We start from the raw sequence: 27418 nt of genomic DNA, 5'->3' as shown, positions 1-27418 counted from the left end.
TACAGCTGCTCCCCATCGTCACATTACCACCTGAGCTTTGCCTCCTATCAGATCAGCGGCGGCATTAGACTCTCATAGGAGTGCAGACCCTGCTGTGAACCGCGCACGCAAGGGATCTAGGTTGCGCGCTCCTTATGAGAATCTAATGCCTGATGATCTGAGATGGAGCTGAGACAGTGATGCTAGCGCTGGGGAGCAGCTGCAAATACAGATTATCATTAGCAGAGAGGTTTGACTGCACAGAGACCATAATAAATCAATTGCTTGCAGACCCATATCAAAACCCTACCAGTGAGTGGCAAGTGAAAACAAGCTCAGGGCTCCGACTGATTCTGCATTATGGTGAGATGTATAATTATTTCATTATATATTACAATGTAATAATAATAGAAATAAAGTGCACAATAAATGTAATGCACTTGAATCATCCCAATCCCACCCCCAGCCCCTGCCCCAGTCTATGGAAAAATTGTGTTCCACGAAACTGGCCCCTGGTGCCAAAAAGGTTGAGGACCGCTGGTCTAGATGAAGTCATAGAAGCCAAGGCTCTGCCACCCCAGACATCAGCCCAGAAGGCTGAACTAACTGCATTAATGAGTGCTTTGCAATTAGGGAAGGATAAGAAATTAAATATTTTTACTAACTCTAAATATGGGTTCCACGTGCTACATGCTCATGTTGCCATTTGGAAAGAAAGAGGAATGTTAACTGCTAAAAATTCCCCCATAAAACATAAAGATTTGATTCTGGCTCTTTTCGAAGCAGTGCAGCTTCCAACACAGGTCGCAGTAATCCACTGCAAGGGCCATCAGAGGGATGGCTCTTTTGTGAGATAAGGGAACAGCAAAGCTGATCAAATTGCAAAACAGGGAGCTTGGCTGCAGGAACCCAAACAAGTTATGGCTCTAGTGATTGGCACCCCTGAACTCTCTAGCCTTCCCCAGTATTCCCCACAGGTACATGAAAATGCTGAGAAGTAGAGCTATGAGAAGGGAAGCACAGGCTGGTATAAAAAGGAGGATAAGGTTCTAAGCCCTGAGGCCCAACGATGGAAACTCACTATGAGATTACATGATGTCACCCACTATGGGAGGGATGCACTAAGGGACTTGGTGCAAAAGGCTTTTTCAGGGAAGGGGCTTAAAAGAACAGCAAAACAAATAACACTTGCCTGTGATTTATGAGCCCATAATAACCCACAGACCCATCCAATCCCTCCTTCGTTACTCAGGCCAATCCAATGCCAAGGGACATATCCAGGGGAAGTCTGGCAGTTAGGTTTCACTCAAATGCCCCCATGATCAGGATATACATATCTTCTGGTGTTTGTTGATATTTTCACAGGATGGGTTGAAGCCTTCCCCACCTGATCTGAAAAGGGGTTGGACGTCTGTAAGTCCCTTTTAAAAGAAGTAGTTCCTCGGTTTGAACTTCCAAAGTCCCTCCAGAGTGATAATGGGCCCTCTTTTATAGCCAAAATCACACAGAGACTCACAACGGCCCTAGGGATAGACTACAAGCTACACACCTCTTGGCACCCCCGGTCCTCAGGGAAGGTAGAGAAAATGAACCATACTTTAAAGAAAACCTAGCAAAGCTCTGCCAAGAAACTCATGCACTCTGGACCAACTTGCTTCCTTGCACTCCTCAGGGTCCATGTAGCCCCCAGGAGTGGTCTGAGGCTTAGCCCATTTGAAATGACCTATGGGAGGCCTTTTCTTACTACTGACATTCTACTAGATGAGGAAGTGAGCCAGGCCCTGAGATATATTATTAATGTAGGACAAGTTCAGAGGGCAATCCAGGACTATGCCCACAAGGCACTGCCGACTCCCACTAAAATTACAGAGGAAGGAGCAGTTCCTTTACAAATAAACCCCGGGGACCAAGTTCTTCTTAAAACCTGGAAAGAGGGGTCCCCCCCAACACCAACTAATGCCAAAATGGAAGGGCCTCTATAAAGTAATTTTAGCCACCTCTACTGCTGTCAAACTTCAAGGGACATCTAGTTAGGTACATTTGTCCAGACTAAAGCTTTTACCTCCAGAAACCCCGCAGGTCACAACAGAAGAACAATACACCTGTGAGCCAGTGGACAATCTGAGATACCCATTCAAAAGACAGGCACCATCAACAGATAAGTAAAATGATGTAGTGGGTTGGCTCCTATTTGAACCCTTAACAGGACTTGGGACCTCTCTTCTTACCTTAGCTGATGTGGTTCTTGACAATTTTCTGGCCCTTGATTACCTTCTGGCCGAACAAGGCAAGAGTGGCTTCATAATTTTGGCAGGGACCATACTGCCTCCCTTGTCTGGTCAACAGTTAAGGAAGCCCAAAGTTAACCCTGGTTCCTTCCCTTACTAAGCCCTTTAATGGCTATCATTGTTCTTCTCCTTTTTAGCCCTTGTTTGTTTAACCTTTTGGTTAAGTTTGTGTCTTTCAGGCTCCAACGGTTTGAAGTAAGGCTCATGATGGCTCAAGGAATTCAGCCCATTCCAGCGGAAGGTGGCCCAAGTCCCTACAGGTCCTTGAAACAGTCAGCGAGGGACATCTAGGGCAGGCTAGGGTCTGCGGCCCCTGTCCAGCAGGAAGAAGTTTCAGAAGAAGAGACCTTCAGCCCCTTACCCTTAAGAATAAGGGTGTAGAGTCTCTCGGGGGGAATGAGACAGGCTGGGACCAGGGACCCTTTGCTGCAGTGCTTGCACATGGACACACCTCTCCTCGAGCAACAAAATACAAATAAACTGTATGGGACTAAAAATAACTGCGTGCATGCGCCGTTGGGGCAAATTCTGGACCCCCAAAATACAAAGAGACCAAAAAAGCTAACTGCCACTCCTGAAGAGTCTGGAGCAAAAGCAGGGTACTGCACATGCCCCCTGTACTCAACACCACCTAAAGGGGTGGGCAGACCACCTAGGCCACACCTCTGGCCCAACCCTTGGATACACCCCTACCCTCACGCTATATAAGGAAAAAGCTTGCTCCCCGCCCCCCCGCTCCCCCCCCCCCACCTCCCAGCGAGCAAGCCAGCAAGCAAGGAAATATGTTGCTTGTTCTCTCTCCCCCATGCTACAGCAGGGGTCCCAATAAAGCCTTGCCTGAATTTCTTATCTGGCCTCTAGTCAATTTCTATTGATTAGGGAAGGCCAAGAACCCTGGTCAGTAACACTTTCGTGTCTGACTTTTTATGCTCAACTTTATGTTTCTGCAGTTCATCCATGTTGTTGCCTGTAGTTGCAGGTCACTCTTCTCATTGCTGAGTAGTATTCCAGTATATGAACACTGTGAATGTATTAATTTATTCTATTGTTGATGGTCTTTTGCGATATTTCCATTTGGGTGTATTAAAACAAATGCGTCTGCGAACATTCTGATAATTGTTGGTGCCCCCGTAAGCACACGCTTCTCTTGGCTGAACACACAGACATGGAACTACTAGGTCATAGGGTATGCTTCTTTACTAGCACGCCAAATTGTTTTTTAAAGTTATTCTAGCTTACATTCCAGCAGCAGGACAGAAGGATTCAGCTACTCCACAACCTCGCCAACACTTGGTATTTTCCTTTTTTTTTTTTTTTTCTATTCTATTTCACAGTATTAAAACAACTGAAGCAAAGTTTAGGTTGCTTTGGGAGCCAACTTTTGGATTTCTTTTGGTTCTCTTTATTATTAAGCATCGCAGACTTGCACTTGGTCCAGTCACAGAGTACGGACCAAGTGCGTTTTCGACTTTGCTCCAGTTTTGCTCACTCCGCCACTTGGATGTCCTCCGGTCAAGAGTATAAGATGTGCATCCAGGGAGGGCACGTCCTGTGAGGACTCTGAAAGCTGACCACTGGGTAAACGAAGAGTTTGCGGCCCTTCCTCGGCAGCGTCCTCTCCCGCCAGCCTCCTGGAACCCCACCAGCCACAGCTGCCTCACAGGGAACGCAGCGCCCCTCAGCCTCGGCCGACTCGGGGGCGGGGCAGCGGGGCGAGGCCGGCGGCGCGCGCGTGCGCACTGAAAGTCCGGCGCATGCTCCGAGTGGGGGGCGTCCGCGGCAGAGGGTAGGCGAGTCTCCCGCGCCCTACCTTCCGCGGCGGGGCCGCAGCGATCTGCTGGTTCCGAGTTCTGCCAATAAAGTTCCTGAAAAAAGTCACAGTCATTCTTAAAAGAGCAAAAGAGGGCGCGAGCCGGCTGGAGGCCCTGTCGGAGGGCTGGCGCACCGGGCGGCGGAGACAGCGGTTACACCGCGACCTGGAGGAGCGGTCGCGCCGGGCGGCGGGCGGCGCGGGGACGGTGAGTAGCGGCTCGCGCCCGGGGCGGCTGGCCGCACTCATCGCCCTCGACCGCGGCTGGCTGCGGAGGACCCGCCCGTCCCCGCGGCCCGGGATGTGCCCACCGGGGGCCGGACAGGGGCTCGGCGGGAGCCTCCAGGCCGGGCGCCCCTCCCCGGCTCGGCCGCCGCGCGCGCACTTCGAGTGCGGGGCCCGGGTCCCCGCGGCAGGCGGTGGGCGCAACCCCCGGCGCCTCCTCCCCTCCCCGCGCCCCCGCCTCCCTGGGGTGGCCCTCGGGCGGGGAGGTGCAGCGGGGCGGTGGGGACTGGGCATTAGGTGTGGGTTGGGGCTGCGGGGAAAGGGCCCAAGCCCCACCCTGGCTTCCAGACCCCGTCCTGGGCGGCGGGCCCCTTCCCTGCCTGCGGCCCCACCCAGCCCGGGTGTTGCTCGGGTTCCGCTCGAATATGAATGAGCCTGACTACGCGGTCTCCTTGACACTGGCTACCGCAGAGTCACTTCACTCGGGGATCCCACTGGCAGTACAGTCTGAAAAGGGCTGTCTACTTCTCCAGGTTTTATGTAACTCCTGACATCTTCTAGGTAACTTCATTGAACTTGAGAAGTTTTTCAGTGCTTTTATAAATATAATCATACCTGTGCTGAAGTACAGGCTGTGATGAAAAAGCCACCATTTCGATCAGTGATTTAACTCATCCTTTACTTTTCTAATGTATTGGACGGCTGTTGGTTGGCAAAATCTTTAAAATTAAACTTGGAAGAAGAACACATGTAAAGTGTTACTGTCAAGCTTTTAAAGTATTGTACTCAGAATTATGCTAATTTTCTAAGAATTTAATTGTTTTGGTATAGTTCTTTAAGTTTGTAGAGTATTGGCTGATAATCACAGGAGTCAGACTGCCTGTGTTAAAATCTGATTCCACTTACTTTTCTTTACATTTTATTATTTTAAAAATTATTATATGGTAAAATTGACTTTGTTGGGGGGTGTGCAGTTCTGTGAATTTTAGATATATGTAACTACCATAACAGTCAGAATTTAGAACAGTTCAATCACCTCCAAAACACTCATGCTATCCTTTTATATCCTCCCCCTTACCCCAAGCCCTGGCAATTACTGATCTTTTCCAGAATGTCATAGAAATGGAATCATGCAACATGTAACCTTCTTTCACTCAGCATAATGCCTTTGAGATTCCTTCGAGTTGTTGGATGTATCAACAATTTATTCTTTTTTTATTGCTGACTAGTATTCTATTAGATGGATGTGCTCCCAATGAAAGACATTTGGATCGTTTCCAGTTTTTGGTGATTATGACTATAGCTGCTATAAACATTGCTATACAGGTTTTTGTGTGAACATAAGTTTTCATTTCTCTAGGGTACTGCTAAGATTGGGATTACATGATCATATAAAGTATGTTTAACTTTGTAATACACTGTCACACTGATTTCCAGAGTGGCTGTATCATTTTGCATTCTCACCAGCAACATGTGAGAGTTCCAGTTGCTTCATCTCCTCTCTAGCACTTTGTATTGTCGGATTTTTTAGTTTAGCCATTCTAATAGGCATGTAGTGGTATCTCGTGGTCTTAATGTGTCTTTAAATAATGGCTAAAGATGTTGAATATCTTTTCATGTACTTAATTGGCATATATAATCTCGGGTGAGTATCTGGCCAAGACTTTTGCCTATTTTTAAATTCAGTAGTTTCTTTCTTATGTTGAGTTTTAAGGGTTCTTTATATTTCCTGGATACAAGTTGTTAGATATGTTTTGCAAAAGTTTCTTGCAGTCTGTAGCTTCTTTTCATTGTTTTAACAGTGTCTTTCACAGAGCTAATGTTTTTAATTTTGATGAAGTCTAATTTATCCATATTTCCTTTTGTACATCTTTTGGTAGCATGTCTAAGAACTTTGCCTAATCCCAGGTCAAGAAGATTTTCATCTTCTAGATATTATAGTTTTATATTTAGATCTATAATCTTTTTTTTTTTTTTTTTTTTTTTGCGGTACGCGGGCCTATCACTGCTGTGGCCTCTCCCGCCGCGGAGCACAGGCTCCAGACACGCAGGCCCAGCGGCCATGGCCCACAGGTCCAGCCGCCCCGCGGCACGCGGGACCCTCCCGGACCGGGGCATGAACCCGCGCCCCCCGCATCGGCAGGCGGACCCCCAACCACTGCGCCACCAGGGAAGCCCTAGTTTAAATTCTATAAGGTGTGAGATTTAGGGGAAGGTTTACTTTTTTTTTGCATATGAATGTCCAGTTGTTCCATCACCATTTGTTGAAAAGACTGTCTTCTCCATTTAATAGTTTTGCACCTTTGTCAAAAATCAATTGGCTGTATTTGTGTGGGTCTATATTGGCCCTCTGTTCTGTTCCATTGACTTTTGTATCTTTCTCTTTGCCAGTATCAAACTTTCTTGATGGATGTAGTTTTATAGTGTCTTAAAGTTGGGTAGCATAATCTTCTCCAGCTTTATTCTTTTTCAAAATTGTTTTAGCTATGCTAGTTCATTTGCCTTTCCATATAAAGTTTAGAATCAGCTTGTCTCTAACTACAAAATATTCTGCTGGTACTTTGGAATTATATCAAACCGTAGATCAGTTTGGGGAGAATTGCTGTTTTTACTTTGTTGAATCTTTCAATCTATGAACATGATGTATCTTTCCATTTATTTCTTTGTTTCATTAGTGTTTTGTAGTTTTCAGTATACAGATGCTGTACATGTTTTGTTAGATTTATGCCAAAGTATTTCATTTTGGGAGGAAACTATTGTAAATATCATTTAAAAAATTTTTGGCTTCAAATTGTACATTAAGATATTAGAAATTCAGTTGAGTGTTGTGTGTTGCTCTTGTATCCTATGTCCTTGCTAAACTCACTTATTAGTTCCAGGATTGTTTGTTTGAATCCTTGGAGTTTTCTAGATAGACAATCATGTCATCTGTGAATAGAAATAGTTTTTTTCCCTAATCTATAAGCATTTTAAGTATTTTAGTTGCCTGTTGCTCTGGCTAGGCCTAATGATAAACAGGAGTAGTGAGAGTGGACATCCTTACCTTGTTCTCAGTCTAAGGGGGAATTCAATCTGTCTTTCAGAATGAAGTGTGATGTTAGCTGTAGATTTTTTTTTTTTAATAGATGCCCTTTATCAGGTTGAAGAAGTCCTCTTCTGTTTCTAGTTTGCTGAGAGTTTTTTTCACAAATGGATGTTGATGTGGTTTTTCTTCTTTACTCTGTTAATATGGTGGATTACACTGATTGATTTTTGAGTATTGAACCAGCCTTGCATTCCTGAATAAAGCCCATTTGGTCCTGGTTATTCTTTTTATATATTGCTGGATGCGATTTACTAATATTTTGTTGAGGATTTTTGCATTTGTGTTCATGAGGGGTTATTTGTTTAGTTTTCTTTTTTGTACTGTCTTTGTGTGGTGCTGGTATCAAGATAATGCTGGCTTTATAAAATAAGTTAGGGAGTGTTTTCTCCTCTTTTGTATTCCAGGGGAGAGTATGTATCATTCTTGAAAAGTTTGGTAGAATTCTCCAATGAAATCACCTGAGCCTGGAGATTTCTTTTTGAGTTTTTAAAGTTATAAATTCAATTTTCCTAATGTTTATATCAATTTCACTGATTTCTGCTCTTTATTATTCCCATCCTTTTGCTTGCTTTGGGTTTATTTTGCGATTCTTTTTCTAGTTTTTTGAGGTGGGGGCTTAGATTATTGATTGAGACTTTTCTTCTTTTCTAAGGTAAGCATTTAGTGCTGTAAATTTTCCCTCTCAGCAGTATGTTAGCTGTGTCCCATAAATTTTGACATATTTTCATTTTAATTCAATTCAGTTATTTTTTAAATTTCTCTTGAGCTTCTTCTTTGGCCCATGGGTTGTTGGGAAATCTGTGTTTTTAATTTCCAAATGTTTGGAGATTTTCCTGTTATCTTTCCATTACTGATTTCTAGTTTGATTTCATTGTGGTCCCTTTATTTGGCTTTTGTTGAGGGTTGTTTGATGGCCTAGAATATGTTCTATTTTGGTATATGTTCAGTGGGTGCTTGAAGTATATTCTGCTGTTGTTGTGTGGACAGCTCTATAAATGTTGATTGGATTCTGACAGTTTTCTGTTTTTAGAATTTCATTTTGTTTTATTGTGTTTTATAGTGTTTTTGAGTATCTCTTTGTGTAACTTGTTTAGCTGCATAGGTAATTTATCACAGTCTGTTGGTGTCAACATTTTACCAGTTCAAGTGAAGTTAAGAAACCTTACCTCCCTTTTGTCCTCTTCCATGTATAATTTTTTTTTTTAATTTGGCTGCGCAAGGTCTAGTTGCAGCATGTGGGATCTTTGTTGCAGCACGCGGCATCTTTTTTTTAGTTGCAGCACGCAGGCTCTTTTAGTTGTGGTATGCGAGATCTTTATTTGTGGCATGTGGGATCTTTAGTTGCGGCACGCAGGATCTTTTTTTATTTTTTCTTTTTTTTTGCGGTACGCGGGCCTCTCACGTTGCGGAGCACAGGCTCCAGATGCGCAGGCTCAGCGGCCATGGCTCACGGGCCTAGCTGCTCCATGGCATGTGGGATCTTCCCGGACCGGAGCACGAACCCGTGTCCCCTGCATCGGCAGGCGGACTCTCAACCACTGTGTCACCAGGGAAGCCCAGGATCTTTTTTTAGTTGCAGCATGTGGGCTCACGGCATGCAGGATCTAATTCCCTGACCAGGGATCGAACCCGGGCCCCCTGCATTGGGAGCACAGAGTCTTAACCACTGGACCACCAGGGAAGTCCCCTCTTCCACGTATAATTACTTGTTTTAAATGTTTTCTCTACATATATTGAAAACCATATTGAACAGTATTATAATTTTTCTTTCAACTGTCAAATGTAACAGAACATTTAAGAGAAGTCTGCTATATTTACCTATATTTTTGCTTCTGTCATCTTCTTTCTCTTGTTCCAATACTTTAAGTTGTTGTTTTAATCATTTAATTATGTCTGAAGTGGAGACCTAGAACCTGTACTTTAACAAATGCTCCTAGATGCTGCTTACAATCGTGCAAGTTTGTGAAGCATTAGGGACAATTACTGAGACTCCATTAGGGGCAAAGAAAGGAATGTTCTTCACATTTCAGACATGTTTTGTGTAGTGGTTGTATAAATGGATTTTTGCTTAAGGTAGCTGGAATATAATAGCTAAGTAGGCAGGAACTTAACTAGTAATTTTAAGAAGAAATATGAAGAAATTGGCTTTCTGTTCTTTTCAGTCTAAAATGCGAACAGTACACATTCTATTACTTTCATTATATGAGTAACTGTAACTAGTCTGAAACTGATGAAAAAAATGCATGGTATAAGATGATGTGTAGAGGATCCATTGTAATCTAAACACTAAAGCACAGTAACTAAGAGCCCGATGCTATCACGTGGTTGCATAGCATTATACAAAACCCTTCCTTAGGGTGCTGTTCTAGGGACATTAATTATTACCTGTGAGGATGAAGAGCAGTTTCCTTAGATTTTGTATTTGTTGCCCATTTGGTGGTAACTATCCACCAAATGGGATAAAAGGAGGATTTATTATGGTATATGAAACTACCATTTTTTTGAATGCCTAACTTTCACTGTGCTAAGTGCTTTGTATCTATCATTGATCAACAATCCTGTGAGGTAAATATCCTCAGGAAACTGAAGCTTCAAGAGGTTAAGCAATAACTTCACTAAGAGCACAGAACCAGTAAATAGCAACTAGTAAGTCAGGCCTCGACTCTTAACACTCATACTCTAGTCTCAGTGAAAGGCAGAACTGTGTAATCTAGGCATTTATTGGTACCTGGAAGTCATACATTCTGCTGTTGTTAAGGGTGCAAAAGTGAATGGTATTATTGTCTCTTTTTTCAAAGAATTTACATTATCTGAACAGGGTGGGGAGAGGGCCTTCAACACGGAAAAAAATTCTTGCAATTCATTATGATTATTTCTTGATAAAACAATTATAGCTTATTTTATTTTATATAGGTTTTATGTCATGAAAAAATAACTTCATTTTAAACCACAGATTTGAGAGAGAAGATCGGATCACCTGGAATTAAATTTGGCACAGAAACCTTTTCAACTCCAAAAATGTTGGAGGAAGATATGGAAGTGGCCATAAAGATGGTGGTTGTAGGGAATGGCGCAGTTGGAAAATCAAGTATGATTCAGCGGTATTGCAAAGGCATTTTTACAAAAGACTACAAGAAAACCATTGGAGTTGATTTTTTGGAGCGACAGATACAGTATGTACTTGGCTGTTTTATCCTCTCGCTTTTGATATGTGAGCTGTGTCCAAGAGTTTGCTCAGAATAATAGTAACTGAGTACAATACAATCCAAGGCTAGGTGTCTAGTGGCAGCGGGTTTTCAGTTATTCACTCCTTTGTGTGTCTTCGCCTTCTTTTTTCCCCCTCCCCCTTCTCTTCCCTTTCTCTCTCATTTTTTTCTTCTTTTTTACCTACACTTCTCCCTTCTCTCTTTTTCAATCTTACATCTGTTTTATATTTATTGGTGGCACCCTGAGCACTTCTTAAACACAAACTGACGCTTGGTTCTACCGAGATTTCTGTCGACTATTTTATTTGGAAAGGAAGTTACCTGTCTATCAGAATAATTTTCATCTCTTATATTATGGGATCTGTTTGTGTAAAATGTCTCTTCTCTTTTTAAAACTGGGCTTATAGAAGTTAGAGAATTAATAATTTGTTTTTACTTTAAAGAAGTAAGAGAAAGATTTGAGAGGATTAAATACTCCTGTGAAAAGGAAATCCAATTGGATTCTAAAACACATCAAAGTAACACTTTTTGTCATTAGTCCTGAGAACTTTTAAGGATATTTTAAATTGTAGGAGAAACATTAAACAAATCTGATTTAACTATCCCAGACACTAGCATCAAAGATAATTGTGTTCACTGTTTTAAAGATGTTGAATTTATAATCTGTATTCTGTTACCCTCTTTTTAAAAATACTTCTCTATTTGCTTCCTTTCTTAGATATTTTAAGGGGATTCATTTTAAATCTTGATGATGTTTATTTTTTGCACTTGCTATCTGGACCAAATTAATATTTTAAGTATATAGTTGACCCTTATTATTCAGACTCCATATTTATATTTTAAGTATGCAGTTACTTCTCATTATTTGTGGATTTCATATTTGCAAATTCACTGCTTGCTAAAATTTATTTGTAACCCCAGACTCAGTACTCCCAGTACTCTGATGGTCATTTGTGGACATGCACAGAGCAGCAAAAAATTTGAGTCACTTATACACACACGTTCGGCTGAGGTTGAACAAGGCGACCCACTGCGTTTTTGTTTCATCTCTCATACTGTACATGAGTGGCCTTTTCATGTTCTGTTTTTGTGCCACATTTTTGTGCTTTCTGTTGGTAGTTTCGCTGTTTAAAATGGCCCCAAGCCTAGAGCTGAAGTGCCGTCTGGTGAGCTGTGACGTGCCTTATGGAGAAAACACATGTATTAGATAAGCTTCGTTCAGGCACCAGTTATAGTACTGTTGGCCATGGGTTCAATGTTAATGAATCAACAGTGTATATTAAATAAGGTGTGTTTAAACAGAACAATGCAAAAAACAAGGTTATATATTCATCAGTTGATGAAATTGTAACCAGGGGCTCACAGGCACCTCACCCGCCTGGTATTTTCCCTCAGAGGAATGGTTCAGGATTTGCTAATTCAGTGTTGGCAGTGACTCTGTAGAACAGAACTACTGCCTGCGAATAAGACAACAGGTGTGACAGAACAGAGTTAATTTGGGGGTTAAAGGGCAACCAAGCAGTAAGCTGCTTCTTTCCTTTCTTACTATTCTCCCCGATTAGAATAGGGTAGCAGGAGGAGGGCAAACACTGACCTAAGGGAACCCTTTCCCAGGACAGCTGACCCTGGGTGTCCAGGATCCCATGGACACCAACATCCATGGGCACTCAGTCCCTTGTATAAAATGGCATAGTATTTGCATTTAACCTACACACGTGCTCTCATAGACTTTCAATCATCTCCAGATTACTTATAATATCTAATATAATGTAAATGCTGTGTAAATAGTTGCCAGGCACACAGTAAATTCAAGTTCTGCTTTTTGGAACTTTCTAGAATTTTTTTTCCAAATATTTTCTATCTGCAGTTGGTTGAATCCTCAGGCATGGACCCCTCGGATGCTAGTCTTAGAGCCACCACTATCTGTGACTGTGGTTGAAGGAAAAAACATGACAGATAAATCCAAATCGTGTAAAATTACAGCTTTAGGGGAGTGTCTTTCACCCTTTACTTGCACTGTTGGTAATGGTATCAGCATTTAAAAGCGCTCAGACTTTTTCAGAGTGAAACCAGCAATGTAGTTTTTTTAAAATAAATAAATAAATAAATAAATTTGTTTATTTATTTTTGGCTGCGTTGGGTCTTCATCGCTGTATGTGGGTTTTCTCTCGTTGTGGCGAGCAGGGGCTACTCTTTGTTGCGATGCACGGGCTTCTCATTGCGGTCACTTCTCTTGTTGCGGAGCACGGACTCTAGGCACATGGGCTTCAGTAGTTGTGGCACACGGGCTTAGTTGCTCTGCGACATGTGGGATCTTCCTGGATCAGGACTCGAACCCGTGTCCCCTGCATCAGCAGGTGGATTCTTAATCACTGCACCACCAGGGAAGCCCAACAATGTAGTTTTAATACCACCAGATTTGAAAAATACATTTCCTTTGCATATGAAATTCATTCATCTCTTGTTTCAGAGTTAATGATGAAGACGTCAGGCTCATGTTATGGGATACCGCAGGTCAAGAGGAGTTTGATGCAATAACAAAGGCCTACTATCGAGGTAAATCATGGGTGTCTTTAGTTTGTTTTGACATGTTCTTTTAGCTGAACAAAGAACTTTGCTTTTCTTGTTTCCCATAGAAGGATTTCTCTTTAAGAATATTTAAATCAATTCCAAAGTATTTTTTAAAACCCCAGGCTATTATTCTTCTAAAGATCTTGTTGGGTGGTAAATAATACTCTGTGCTATAGACTGTTTATCTCTGCCTTAGAATTACATGACTCATATAGTCATTCCCAGACCTAATAAGTCAGAAGTTGTGAAATGTCTTCTCTGACTCCAGGGAAATGACTACGTAGAGTGGAAACTAACATAAGAAAAAGTAAAGCCCTGGCAGACAAGATGGCATTTTGTTACGATATTTAATGTGGGTAAAGCCTTCTCTAGGCTATACGAGTTCAGGGAAGTATGAGATACATGTGAAAAGGAAGAGCTACAATGATAGGATCTAAGACTAAATAAACTGGGGGGGGAATTCCTCTTTTTACCTACCTAGCTTTCTTCTCTAAATTCTCAGCCTAAAATATATGTTCTTTTTGTGTGGAAAATAGGTTGGGCTATTTCTTTTTAAGCTTTTGACAATGTGATGTGGCAGTATTACTTTTTAACTAGTATGGTTATTTTTGGAGAAAGTATTATCATTATGTCTCTCTAATTTAAAAGGGCAAAACTGTGAGTCTACAATTATCTCAAAATAAAGTTTAACTTAAAAAAAGACAAAACTGGTCAAATGTCAAAATGATTTGATTCGTATATGAATAAAAAGGAGAAAATGTTGGAACTGTACAGTTAAGTAGCTCATTTGGGTCCCTAATTTAAAGAAAAAGACCAGGTAGCTAAACATATTTTAATATCCACTGCCATAAGACTTTGTTCAACATTATTATCTTCTAATTTTTTTAACTTGACTCATCCAGTTTGTTGCAAACTTCTTGTTTTAACTTGTTAGATGTCCATGAATCATACCATTTCTCTTTCATATGTTTACAAACAACATTCTTTGCCAGAAACTAAAAAGAGAGCCCATAATTATTAATATTTACATCTTAATTTATATGGGTGATGTTCAAATTTCTTTTCACTTTGTTTCATTTGGACTAAAAGGCTTTAAACAGCATTGATTTCCCTGTGTTTAACGTTTTAACTTAAAGCAATCTTAAGTGTATAAATAGATCTGTTAAAAGGTTTTTTTTAAATGTAACGTTTTTTAGCCAACTATGTTAAAATGGCAAAGAGGGTAGATACTGAGACAGGTCTTAAGCTTCAGCTTTTTCCCTCACATCCCTATTTGAATTAAGGAACAAACAGTGGCAATGTTACATGAATTTGAGAAATGGCATATTGGACTTACATGCTTTTTTTTTTTTTTGAGGTTCTATCAGAGTGCTTTTGGTTGCTGACAGCAGAAAAGCAATTTCAAACTGACTTATTTAGCGTCTGTTGACTTGTTACTGGGAGTAGCTTTCATTTGTGGTTTGTTGGGACTATAACTTGCTGATTGTTCTGGCTGGCCGTCTCCTTGTGTGGGGTTCCTCTTCATGCTGATTTTCCTCTTGTCTGCAAGTTTGCTACCATCGACAGTGCTTTTTGTTCACATTCTTGGGGACCGAGGGTTACTTCCTACAACAGTGGACCAAAAGTCCAGAGCTTTTATCTGATTTGACCACCTTTGACGAGATTACAGTGAGTAGTCAGAGGAAGGTGATTGCCCTAATGGGCTTGGTGCACTTGGGGCTCCCCCAAGGCAGAGGGAAGTTTAGCTGCCTAAACCATAGGCTACCGTACAGAGGGGGAGAGGTGTTCTTGGGGACAGGGCACTGGATGGCGGCTAGGCACCAGGTAATATCTGCTACTAGTATAGATTCAGATGACGATATAATTAAATAAAGAGTAGGAAGAAAAGGTAAGGTGGGCAGAATGAGTTAAGATAGAGATTTAGTGATAGAAACACTATGCCTTATAAAATTATGACCTACTGACTTATGTCCTAAAAATGTGTTATTCAAGATGCATAAAAATTGTATTTAAAAAAGAAAAAATGTATTGTAATTCATTTAAAAGACCTATTATAGCAAGACCATTGCTCCAACGCATCATTATGTTCTTAGAATGCTGGCTTAATTGTACAGTGAGACATGTGGAAACATGATCTCCTTATCAGTAGGTTAGAACAGAGCACAGATCATATTAGGAAGCCTTTGGGAGCCCAGATGACTCCTGTTAAACCCTTAAGAAAGTCCACCCTAGGCAGTAGAAACCGTACTTAGTACAGAAAGTTACATACAACATGAAGTAGATTTTTATTACAGTTTTTTACTGTGACTTGGTTCTCAGAAAAAAAATGCTTCTAAGTATATGTAAATTAGGTTATAGACTTGAGACCTATTATTTGAGATCATGCACATAAGTAGAAGGAAACCCTTATTTTCTTAAAAAATAATTTTTTTCACAAATATAAATGAACATAAATTGTTGGAAATGAAATAGCTCTGGACAAGAAGCTAGTTATAAGTTATAAATGCAAGAATTAAAGAACAGCAGAATTAGACTATGCAAGTCTGAGGTTTGTTTTGAAATTATGTGAGCATGGAATCTGTGACAGATTGGTTCAGTGAATAATTTATGTGCTTTAGATTGTATAGAATGTCAAAAAGAATAAGGGACAGCATTTTAAATCCTGAGTAGTATCTATAATAGTATTTTTAAAGCCTTTGCTGGTGTTCGCTAGAGCAGTGTTTCTTAAACTTGACTGTGCACAGGAATCCCCTGGGGAGTTCATTAAAATGCAAACTGAATTCTGGGTAGCTCTGAGAGTCTGCATTTCTACAGCCTTCCAGGTGACACTGATGCTGCTGTCAGCCACACTCAGGACCTGCCTACAGACCATCTTGTAGGATCTGTCAGTGATTTGAGGATAGAATTACTCTCTGCACATTATGTGTCTTGGAGAGTATTTTCTGAATTGCATTAAAATATAGTGGCTTTTTTGGAATGATCTTATTAAGGAGGAATAAATACTTGCTATTGGTGATCTTATCATTGACACCAAAAATTTATTCAGAGCTCTGTATTTCTGATGCATGGACAAGTGAGGTAGTTTATTAACTGTTAGAAGTGATCTACTTATGGGTGACTTACTGTTATCTATGATAATGAAGAAACTTTTCCAACGGTGCAATTTTTAGGGTAGGTAGTATTGAAGGAAGATTGAATAGTAGGAAAATAAAGGTCTTTGTAAAATATATGGGTAGAAAACACTAGCTGCCTTTCAATATTAACAACAGAGAAATTAAAACAACTTTCCCAAAGATGGCTGGTACAAAAACAGAGCTAGGGGTCCAAGAAAGAAAAAGAAGGTAGAGCAGCGTGGGGTCATTTTAATTTACTTTATTATTTTTTTAGGGTCATTTTACACCTCCCCCCACACGCACACACACACAGCGGGGTGGGTGTGGGATGTAGAAGAGAGAGGCCAGGGAAAGAAGGGAGAACCGTGCATAAAGGGTGCAGTAATGAGCCAGTTACTACTGCAGACGGGGAGAGCAGGCGGGGAGACGCGCCTCGGGGTGACCCCACCCCAGGGAAGCTGAGGTTTTTATCCCCCCCCACCCCTCCCCAGGCATCCAGTCTCCTTAGGGGGTGTGCTAGACCACCCCTGGCAGAAGAGCAGAGCGCCCCCTGCAGCCCTTGCTGGAGGGTCGGGGCGGGGAACACACAGGGCACCTGTGGGGGGAGGGGGCACCGTGCTCACGTCCCTGGTGGCTTCTGAATCCAGGTCCCTCCTCCTCCTCCTCAGAGGGCACTGCGGCCCATCCCGCCCAGTGTGGTCTCTCTACCCAGTCCCCCACTAAATAATTTTCGGTTTTATGGGCAGACTTTTTCTTTTATCCTTTGATCCTTGATTTTTCAAACAAAATTGTGCTTTTCTTAGTTAATTATTCTTACTGCCCATATCTCTGGCACCATCTGCTTAGTTTTTTTTTGTTGTTTGTTAGTTGTTTTTGTTTCGTTTTGTTTTTTTGCGGTACGCGGGCCTCTCACTGTTGTGGCCTCTCCCGTTGCGGAGCACAGGCTCCGGACGCGCAGGCTCAGCGGCCATGGCTCACGGGCCCAGCCGCTCCGCGGCATGTGGGATCTTCCCGGACCGGGGCACGAACCCATGTCCCCTACATCGGCAGGCGGACTGTCAACCACTGCGCCACCAGGGAAGCCGTGTTTTGTTTTTTTTAACATTTTCTCTAGTAAGTGTTTTTTTGTGTGTCTGGGACCTTGTATACTTGGAAATACCTTATTGGACCCTCAAATTTAAACGACACTTGACTGATATAAAATTCTAGGTTTAAAGCTAACAGAGTTTTGTAACTTTTTTTTTTTTTTAAGATTTTTTTTGTTTTGTTTTGATGTGGACCGTTTTTTAAAGCCTTTATTGAATTTGTTACAATAGTGCTTCTGTTTTATGTTTTTGGTTTTTTGGCCCCGAGGTATGTGGGATCTTAGCTCCCCTACCAGTGGTCGAACCCGCACCCCCTGCATTGGAAGGCGGAGTCTTAACCACTGGACCACCAGGGAGGTCCCCAAAAAAGTTTCTTAAAGTATGATTAAATAATGTTTTATTTGTAGTTTAAGTAAATGTTAAGAGTTCAAGTAAATATAAATTTGTTGTCCAATATGGTAGTGTGATCTCTTCAGTTTTACTTCTCCTTCAATTCTGAGCAAGTCTCACGCTGTGTCTATCAATCTGCCTGTCCCCCACCCCTCAGTTTTGCATAATTAATTTATTCTTTGGTTCAAAGCCTGTTCTAGAGGAGAGAAGCCTCTGCTTTTACAGTCATAGTGAACTGCTGGTTTTTTCCTTCATTAGTTGTTCTTTGGGTTCCTACCATATTCCCTCAGGTGATAAACAAACCTTTTTTGGCCCTAGAGTGTCTTAGGTAGCCCAGGTATGTGTGTCTTGAGTCTTAGTAGGAAACTCTTACACCTGGGATATCTGGAAGGAAGGAGTAGCAGTGAGGAACCCTCTTGACTCCAGGACGATTTTCTCTTCTCACCTGTTTTTGTCACTATGCTGTCTGATTCAACAGCAAATCATTGGTAAAAACCCTCTTCCAGAAGGTTGATGCTTATTTTTAAAATGAGATATTATCAACTAATGTGATAGTTGATAGTTAAAATATTGTCAACCTAATGTGATAGTTGATAGTTAAAATATTGTGAGTATGGTATGGGAATTATGCAGTTAAAGAGGATGAAAAACTAAATTAAACTCTTTTCCTCTCTACTATATATTAATATTTTACTCTTGGCACTGGTTCCTAAATTACATTCTTTAGCATTGATGGTATTCGGCTACTAAAACAAAATAATATAGATTTTTTTAAAAAAGTAAATAGAATGAGAAAATTATGATATTTTTCTCTCATAGACTTCTTAAATCTGTGCCAAAAGAAATTAAGAAGCAGGTGACAGATATTAACGAGAAGAACTCAGCAACTCTGTCATTCATGCCTAGTTTACTGTTCTCTGTGGCTTTTACAGTGTTATTAAATATATCAGTATTTTGTGGTGTTCCACAAGGAATGTGTATAATTTTGAGGGTACTTTGGCACTTGCACAAATTTGAGAACCGCTGTTCTTGGTAAAAATTGGTTCTTTGAATTAGAAAATAGAGTTTATATGTTAAAAAATAGGGCTTCCCTGGTGGCACAGCGGTTAAGAATCCACCTGCCAATGCAGGAGACACGGGTTCGAGTCCTGGTCAGGGAAGATCCCACATGCCACGGAGCAACTAAGCCCGTGTGCCACAACTACTGAGCCAGCGCTCTAGAGCCCGTGAGCCACAACTACTGAAGCCCGCGCGCCTAGAGCCTGTGCTCCGCAACAAGAGAAGCCACTGCAATGAGAAGCCTGCGCACCACGATGAAGGATAGCCCCCGCACACCGCAACTAGAGAAAAGCCCACGCAGCAACGAAGACCCGACACATCCAAAAATAAAATAAATTAAATTAAAAAAAAAAAAGCAGTGCTACAAAGATGAATTCAACATTTATTTACATAAAAATTGTTTTGAATACGTAAAAGTTTCCCTCACCCTGCATAGGATTGTTTCATTAATGTAAATAACATTTTTATTTTGTGAACTTACAGGAGCCCAGGCTTGTGTGCTTGTATTTTCCACCACAGACAGGGAATCTTTTGAAGCGATTTCCAGTTGGAGAGAGAAGGTGGTGGCTGAAGTTGGAGATATACCAACTGTACTTGTACAAAACAAGATCGATCTCCTTGATGACTCTTGTATAAAGAAGTAAGGTGGCTACTGTTGAGGGGGTGGCTGTAATTCTGTAAAGCTAAAACCTATTTTAGTTTTTGCATACACTTACAAAATTTAGGAAAGTTTTTAAAAAGACTGCCTTATACTTAAAAATTTCTGTGAGCTATTGTGTGATTGGTTTGGGTTTAAAAAGTTCACACTGAATCAGTAGTAAAGAAAATTAAAGGAGTACGTTTTGAAAGCCCTTTTAGAATTCCAGGTCCTTGCAGCTCAAATCCAACTCCTCATGTGAAGTCAAATCTAGACAGAGTAAGAATGTTAAGAGAAACATTCCAGAACTTCCCTGGTGGCGCAGTGGTTAGGAATCTTCCTGCCAGTGCAGGGGACATGGGTTCGATCCCTGGTCCGGGAAGATCCCACATGCCACGGAGCAACTAAGCCCATGCGCCACAACTACTGAGCCTGCGCTCTAGGGCCCGCGAGCCACAACTACTGAAGCCTGCATGTCTAGAGCCCATGCTCTGCAACAAAGAGGAGCCACCACAATGAGAAGCCCGCACACTGCAACAAAGCGTAGCCCCCACTCACCGCAACTAGGGAAAGGCTGCCTGCAGCAACGAAGACCCAACGCAGCCAAAAATAAATAAATAAATTTAAAAAGGAAAACATCCCTAGATGTTTTAATGTCTAGCATAAGTATGTTGATGAGTTTAAATAGGTAAGCAGTTCAGATTCGTATTGTTTTGTATACCCAGAACCATTATGCTCACATTTGTGAACAGAGTTTGGCATCCAGATAATTTCTCTATATAAGTATTTGTTTACTGCATTATTAATGTTTTGCTGGCTTTGAAAATACTTACTTGGTTTTTACCTTATTTTTTTATAAGTTCTTGTATTAGTTGTCTGATGCTGTATAACAGATTAGCCCAAAACTTAGTAGTTTAAAACAACAAACATTTATTATGTCACAGTTTTTGTGGGTCAGGAATTTGGGAGTGGCTTAGTTGGGTGGCTTGGTTCTGGGTTTTCATGAGGTTGCTGTCAATATGTTGCCGGGGCCTGTGGTCACAGGAGGGCTTTTGACTGGGGCTAGGGGGGTCTGCTTCCGGGATGGCACCCTCACTTGGCCATGGGCAGGTGGCCTCTCCTTCAGGCTGCAAGTGTCCTCAGCGTGTGACAGCTGCTTCCCCAGGCATGTGATCCCAGTGGGGGCAAGGCGGAAACCGCAGTGCCTCTTATGAGGAGTCTCAAAGTCATACGCCATCACTTATGTATGTCATTGATGACACAGACCAACTTGATTACAGTGAGGGAGGGGAGGCGTGTGGTAGAATCATTGGGAAATATTTTAGAAAATTGGGGAGTCATAATGAAACTAAAATTAGGAGTCCACTGTTCTAGACACATCAATATACTGACTTAGGCTTTGGCAGCAAAGTAGTTTTGTAGCCAATAAGAGTAAAATAGGTAATGCAGTATAAGACTTTCAGAGTGTAATTAAATTCAAGTGTTTTTAATAACTGAAGAGAGAAAATTAAAGTAGTATATAAAGAAAAGTGACATTTAGTCATTTTAAGGCTAGAGTAAGTGACTTTATAGAAAAGTGTCTTGCCGTTACAGTGAGATGGCTGGTGTTTACCCCCCCAAGAGCAGTGACAACTGAAAATCCTGCTCAAGCACTGAGTGTAGCTCTCACCTGTTCTGGAAGGGCTGACCGCTGTCCTCAGGCTGTATGCAGTAAATGTAATAAAACAAGCTCTCAGAAAGTACCTTTACATACGCTTTTTTCAAATTGATGTGTAGTGAGGAAGCTGAGGCACTGGCAAAAAAGTTGAAGCTGAGATTCTACAGGACTTCAGTGAAGGAGGATCTGAACGTGACGGAAGGTAAAGTGCCTTCTTAACAGTTAACAGCAGGAAGTTTGTTTATTCTTCTTATGCCTTTTCTTTTTGTTGTTTAGAAATCATATTTGTAACGAGAATAGAATTTTCTGTTTGTCATGTATCATTAAGTAAAGTTTAAAGGCTGATGCTGCTCTGAGTTTGAGTCCTTGATTATTTACTAATGTCTTTGAATAGTTGTTACTCTACAGCAAAACTCCAGTGGGCTTTATTGTATTTAAAAATACAACTGGCTATGTATATGCGTGTGTGTTTTTCAAGCGTACCTTCTAAAATTGCTGCATTAGAACCCCACAGTGGTGGACACCCCACTAGGTAGTTACGGTGACCTTAACTTGTTTAATAGTGTTTCCTAGTTTAAGAAAGTGAGATTAGAGAAAGATGGTGGTTATTTTTCTCATTCCGGAATTGCTGCTCATTTTATTAGATTGCAGCTCAGCTGTTGCTTCAGTGTCCCCTGAATAGTGGTTTTCAGTTAAAGAAAGAGTCTTTTTAAGACTGAGTCAGTTTAGTGTTGCTGAATATTAGTCACTATTCAGGTACTTAAAACTAAAGAGCCAATGACTACAAGTAATATTTCATTTCTTTACTAATAAAATGCTACTATATATTTATTAGTATTACCATTGTAATTAGGTATTACTCAGATAATTTTTAGAAGTTGAATTTTTTTTCAACTAGACTGTATACTTCTATACAATCTAACTATAATTTTAAATTTGTTTTTTAAGTATAAATATTATAAATATTATAGTAAGTGATGTGAAAGAACAGGTTTTACATGCATAATTATACTGACCTGGCAAGGTTTTTGGTTTTGTTTTCATTCCAGTTTTTAAATATTTGGCTGAAAAATATCTTCAAAAGCTTAAACAACAAATAGCTGAGGATCCTGAATCAATGCATTCAAGTAGTAACAAAATTGGTAAGTACCCAGGAAGTTTTAGCCCCATGTTTACCTGGTAAATTTATTTTCCATTCATTATTATCATATTTACTGGTTTTTTTTTTAAATACAGTATGCTCCTTTCTTTAAGAAATGTGACTGGAAAGCGTGAGATGAGTGATTATTAAATTTAGTAGTATCAGCTCTCATTAAAAGGTATATTGAGGGGGCTTCCCTGGTGGCGCAGTGGTTGGGAGTCCGCCTGCTGATGCAGGGGACACGGGTTCGTGCCCCAGTCTGGGAGGATCCCACATGCCTCAGAGCGGCTGGGCCCGTGGGCCATGGCCACTGAGCCCGCGTGTCCGGAGCCTGTGCTCCGCAACGGGAGAGGCCACAGCAGTGAGAGTCCTGCGTACCGCAAAAAAAAAAAAAAAAAAAAAAAAGTATATTGAGTTAAAAGATCTTTTAACTGATGAATTTTCTAAAGGTCTGTCCTTTTTGAACACTTGTTTCTCTGACTTGACACTTGCACCATCTCCACACCTTTTCCCTTTCCTGCCACCTTGCTGAGCACCCATCCTGATTTTTAACATGAGATGCCAGCAGAGTTTAGTATTTCCTGGAGAACAGGAAGCACCTGTCCGCATCTTACTTTGGGCCATGGCTTCTGGGAGGATGGGTGCCGGTCCTCTTTCCTAAGGACCTCCTGCCTGCACCCCACTCCTCACTACACACACACACACACACACACACACACACACACACACACACACACACACACACACACACACACACACACACACACACACACACACACACACACACACACACACACACACACACACAGCATTTTCTTGGCCTGTTTTAACTTTTCTTACTTTGCCCTTTTTATTGTGTATGTTCCTACTGTCAGGAACCTCACTCACATGCTCTGAGAAACGACAGGGCAGTTGTGATAAGCCGCTGTCTGGTCTGGTCTCCTGGGCCCACCCTGTCTCCTTCCAGTCTGCTGATTAAAGCCCTTTGATAGATTCTGGTTGTGGAACACATTCAGTGCAGGCTCTCTTCATCCCAGCATTTAAAGACAGTTTGGTCCATCCTTCCTGTGCAGCCTCGTGCCCCACTTTTGTAATGTACCCTGTTTACGGTTCCACCACAGGGCCCGCTGTTTCTTGAGCCTGCCTAGGGCTGTCTTACTTATCCCTTTGCTCATTTTGGCTCTTCCATTAAGAATGGCCTCCCATTCCCACCTTCTGTTGAGAACTGTGCATCCCTCAAGATCTATGGAGAAAGCTCTCGGCTATCTGTCTGGCTGAAGCACAGCCTTCACTTCTCTTAAATGAACAGAGACCTGAGTGCAGGGCATTGCCAGGGGTCCAGTCCCTCCATGTAGTTTGTCCTTTGTTATGAATTAGATGTGGTTGACTCTTCCTTTGAACCATCTGTGGGATCTTGTCTCTTTTATGACACTTAACATAGAGTGTCCTGTAGCATCACTGCCTGTTTGTAGTGCCTCACCTCACTCATCAGATTGTAAGCTTCTTGGGGGCAGGAATCAGTCTTAGTAGTCTTTGTGTCGCTCATAGTGTCTCTGGCCCAGAGTCTTGTGTATCGTGGATGATAAATAGCCCATAAACTGGAGATTACATTTTAGAACGAACAGTGTTCAAAATGAAAACTCTAACAGTTGAAAGTGTTTCTTTAGTTCATCCCTTTTGTCCGCTCAGGTGACCCTGAGATCCGTTAGTGTTAACCTTTGTGTTTTCCCTCAACGTGTCCAGGTGTCTTTAGCACGTCTGCTGGGAGTCACTTGGGTCAGAATTCAAGTACCCTTAATGGTGGAGATGTCATCAACCTCAGGCCCAACAGACAGAGGACCAAGAAAAACCGAAATCCTTTTAGCAGCTGTAGCATACCCTAAAATGCTTCAGGGAGGAAGAAATGAATTGTATTGTGCAGTAAGATACATCCAGCTGTCACGGTATGTTAACACAATTTTTTCGCAGACTTTGCACCTAATGGCTCTCTGAAAGCTGGCAGACTTAAACAGATAGCACTGCTCTGCAGTGCTTTTCAGAATGGAGCAAGATCTCTGGTGGAAAAATTACCGCCCTCTGGACTTATTTTAATTTTTTTACATTAGACGAAGCTTCTCCTGTTTTTGAAGGAATGCTATAAGAAACATCAAAAACAGGTTTTGCTGAATTTGAAATGCTGGAAAACATAAATGAAATGCCTAAATATACTGGTACAGATTTTAATATTATGGATCAAGGAAAGATAGCAACCGTTCTTTCTCTGAAATTGGTCATCTAGCTTTTCTAGGAAGTAGTATTGAATCTGAATACTGAAAAGAATAATATTGAAAGGCGAACCCTAATCTTGCCAGACTGCATTAGTGTGTACTTTGGCAATGTTACTTGTGCAATATCTGTAGATGTGGAATGTGGAGGTACGTGCACACGCAGATCCCTGGTTCTGGAGTAAACAGAAGGTGTGTGCAGTGTTTAAGGAAACATAGACTCTAACTCATTCATTCATGAAACCATTTACACATTTATGTGTATGTTATAAGTTTCTATTTTCAAATGAGAAATTCTAGACAGATATTTTGCAAAATGAGCTCAGATTTTAAAAGTGCTTTTGTGCCAAAAATACCATACCTAATTTTCAGTGCTTTACCAGAATTTATACTGTTGATAATCTCTTTTAAAAGCAGTTTTCCTCTCTGACAGAGTAGATGAAAGAGTGTCTTAGTGCTAGAGCCCCTCCCAGGTGGCACTGGTTGCGTGCGGAATCTTTTCATGTCCCTGCACATGCATGGCGGGCTTGAGCTGGCGGCTGCAGGACCCCCGCCCTGTGCAGCGTGGCCACCCTGTACCCAGTGCCTTTTGCTGTTGACAACGCAATTCTGAACTTTTAGGATTATGCTAACAGTTTTTTTAAATACACAAGAGGTGATCTTTTGTCTTAAACCACATTATGGATTTTATAATGCCCTGCAACTCTAAAGCATCTTTTTGTTTACATATTTTTTGTATGGTATTTTGAGATTATCATTTAAAAATTTCTATAAACTTCAGTTTGTATAGCACTTTCTCAAGAGCTCTGTCAGCACCAAATGCAAAATAATTTCTTTTAATAAGTGATTTTAACATGTAATCATGTGGCAGAGCATACATTTTGTGACTTGGGACAGTAGCTTTCCAACTCAGATAATTAATTGCATGAACTCTGGTAAAACTGATCATCATTCATCAATGACTTGTTTTTAACCCTTGCAATATACCTGGTTTTTACAGGATTTAAATATATGTAAAAATAACTTTTCTTGGAAAATGTGTCACAACGTCATTTTTCATTATTTCTACTAAATGCATAATGTTTTATATATTCCTTTTGTATGTTTTCTCTCTCTCATTCTTTTTTTTTTTTAAGTCTTCCGTCTGCACCACCCTCATCCCCTGTCCAGATTAATGTTGAAAACATAATAGAATTTTGTAGGGAATGTCTTTAAGTGGTCAGGAGTGAAGGTTTGCTTTTCATAATATTGAAATAATCTGGCATTATCTATTTCAAAGTAATATGTTTATTTTTATGTCACCAGTTGTCACCACTCCCATTGCTGGCAGTGGGATAGGTGTTGGGGAAAAACTCTCTTCCTAACAATGGGTACCCGCTAGTGATTCCCTTTTCTACTCTCTGGCAATACAGTCCCTTTAATTTTTGCACAAAATATATTTTGCGTCAAATAGTCTTTAGTAGCAGAAAAACCACGTTATATAAAATGTTGTAGTTCTATTTCACATTAATTAAATGTGTGTGGGTAAAAGTTTGTTATTTTTCTACATTAAAAAAATCTGATGATGGTTGCAGTTCCCCTGATATTTGTAATATAATTTTATGTATTTAGTTTTGTCCTTTTTTTTAAACAAGAACTGAAGAGAAATCTTTGTTACACATTTGAATTTTTAATTTGCAATTCTGTATTTTACCTAACCATAATTAGTCATTTTAAATAATTAAGTAGGCCTGAAAATCAGCCACAAGTGATATGTTACTTCCTCAGTTCTAAAAACCTTCAAAATTGACATTATATTCTTTCACCTTGAGGCCTTTAATTCTTTTAAATAACTTAACTACTAATTTCTAATGAACCATGGATGCTGAAGAAATACTAAGACCCCAGGACGTTGTGCATTTGTGCAGTAATAGCTTTCGTATGTCGTGGCTCATTTTTGGCTGTGGCGTGGCTGCTGTGTCTCCGAGTCCTCAGGATTCCTTTTCCTCTTTCAGTCTGCCTCTCGAATTAATAGTGTACAGAATAGGCCACATAAGGCGATATAATTAAATAAAACCAGGCTAAATGGTTTCCTTTTTATCTGCCCAAAGTTGACAGCACTCATGTACTTCTTCAAAATATAGTAAAACTAACACTATCAGAAGAGCCCCTCCCCATTGTGGCGACAGTCCTGTGCTGTCTGGGTGCCTCAGACGCTGGCAGCGCAGTGCTTAGGAAGAACTCACTGATGGGCTCCACTGTGCCCAGGGCTCCAGGGCTTGGGTCTCCTCTGGAGATCCTGGGATGGGGAAGTGGCCTCAGGACATGACATCTCAACTTAAAGGGAACTACTTTAATGTAAAATATTATTAATTTTTCCCCTCTTAAAAACCTTTGAAATAGTTACTGGTAACTTGCTAAAGTGCTCTCGTTACTGTTACGGTATCTGTTTCTCTGAAAACAAAATGAACTGACAGGTGAAAATCTGTCCCACACTGCAGTCATCTAATGAACAGAGAAAGTCTGGGCTGATGGTGAACAGGAAGGGGAGGATTTCCAGATGCTGATGGTCTTTGGGAACGTGAGAAAAACTTGGTTGTCTGCTGAATTTTCAAAAAGCTGATAAAGAAAAAGATGGCACAAAAAGAAAATCTTCTATCTCACAGTGAACCTAATGATAGCAAATTAGTCTGATAAATCAAGAGGCTTTTACCAGTTATCAGTGAGAATTAATGTTTCCCACGAAAGAATAGATTTAAATAAGGTGAACTTGGGCTGGCATCAAAACTATCATGAATGTCCTCAGATTGTAATTGCTTTTTATGAAGAGACATATAAATATATAAAACCAATCATCTGCAGCTTGACTGTTCTTTTTCTTGCAGTGTGAAAGAATACCTATCCTTTAATGAAAATTGAATCTGATATA

At 40.9% G+C, this 27418-nt stretch overlaps 1 protein-coding gene across 1 annotated transcript; it reads left to right on the top strand.

Moving 5' to 3' along the window:
- Positions 1-4040: 4040 nt before the first annotated feature.
- RAB23 (RAB23, member RAS oncogene family) lies at positions 4041-26077 on the top strand. The gene is made up of 7 exons (XM_082664254.1): positions 4041-4285; positions 10341-10560; positions 13064-13149; positions 19295-19451; positions 21225-21307; positions 22155-22247; positions 23990-26077. Exons 2-7 carry the CDS (start codon positions 10406-10408, stop codon positions 24127-24129), a joined length of 714 nt encoding a protein of 237 aa, XP_082520380.1. The 5' UTR covers positions 4041-4285; positions 10341-10405; the 3' UTR covers positions 24130-26077.
- Positions 26078-27418: the final 1341 nt, after the last annotated feature.

Source organism: Grampus griseus (genome assembly GCF_964374135.1).
Source record: "Grampus griseus genome assembly, chromosome: 10".
NCBI lineage: Eukaryota > Metazoa > Chordata > Mammalia > Artiodactyla > Delphinidae > Grampus > Grampus griseus.
The sequence above is the reverse complement of the archived record's forward strand: the minus strand, read 5'-3'. Positions and strand labels throughout refer to the sequence as shown.

Excerpts from the sequence above, each read along its gene's own strand:
- RAB23 (XM_082664254.1), top strand. The coding sequence starts at position 10,406 with ATGTTGGAGGAAGATATGGAAGTGGCCATAAAGATGGTGGTTGTAGGG. Across the intron at positions 10,561-13,063 it reads TTTTTGGAGCGACAGATACA|AGTTAATGATGAAGACGTCA; the intron begins GTATGTACTTGG and ends CTCTTGTTTCAG. Across the intron at positions 19,452-21,224 it reads GATGACTCTTGTATAAAGAA|TGAGGAAGCTGAGGCACTGG; the intron begins GTAAGGTGGCTA and ends ATTGATGTGTAG.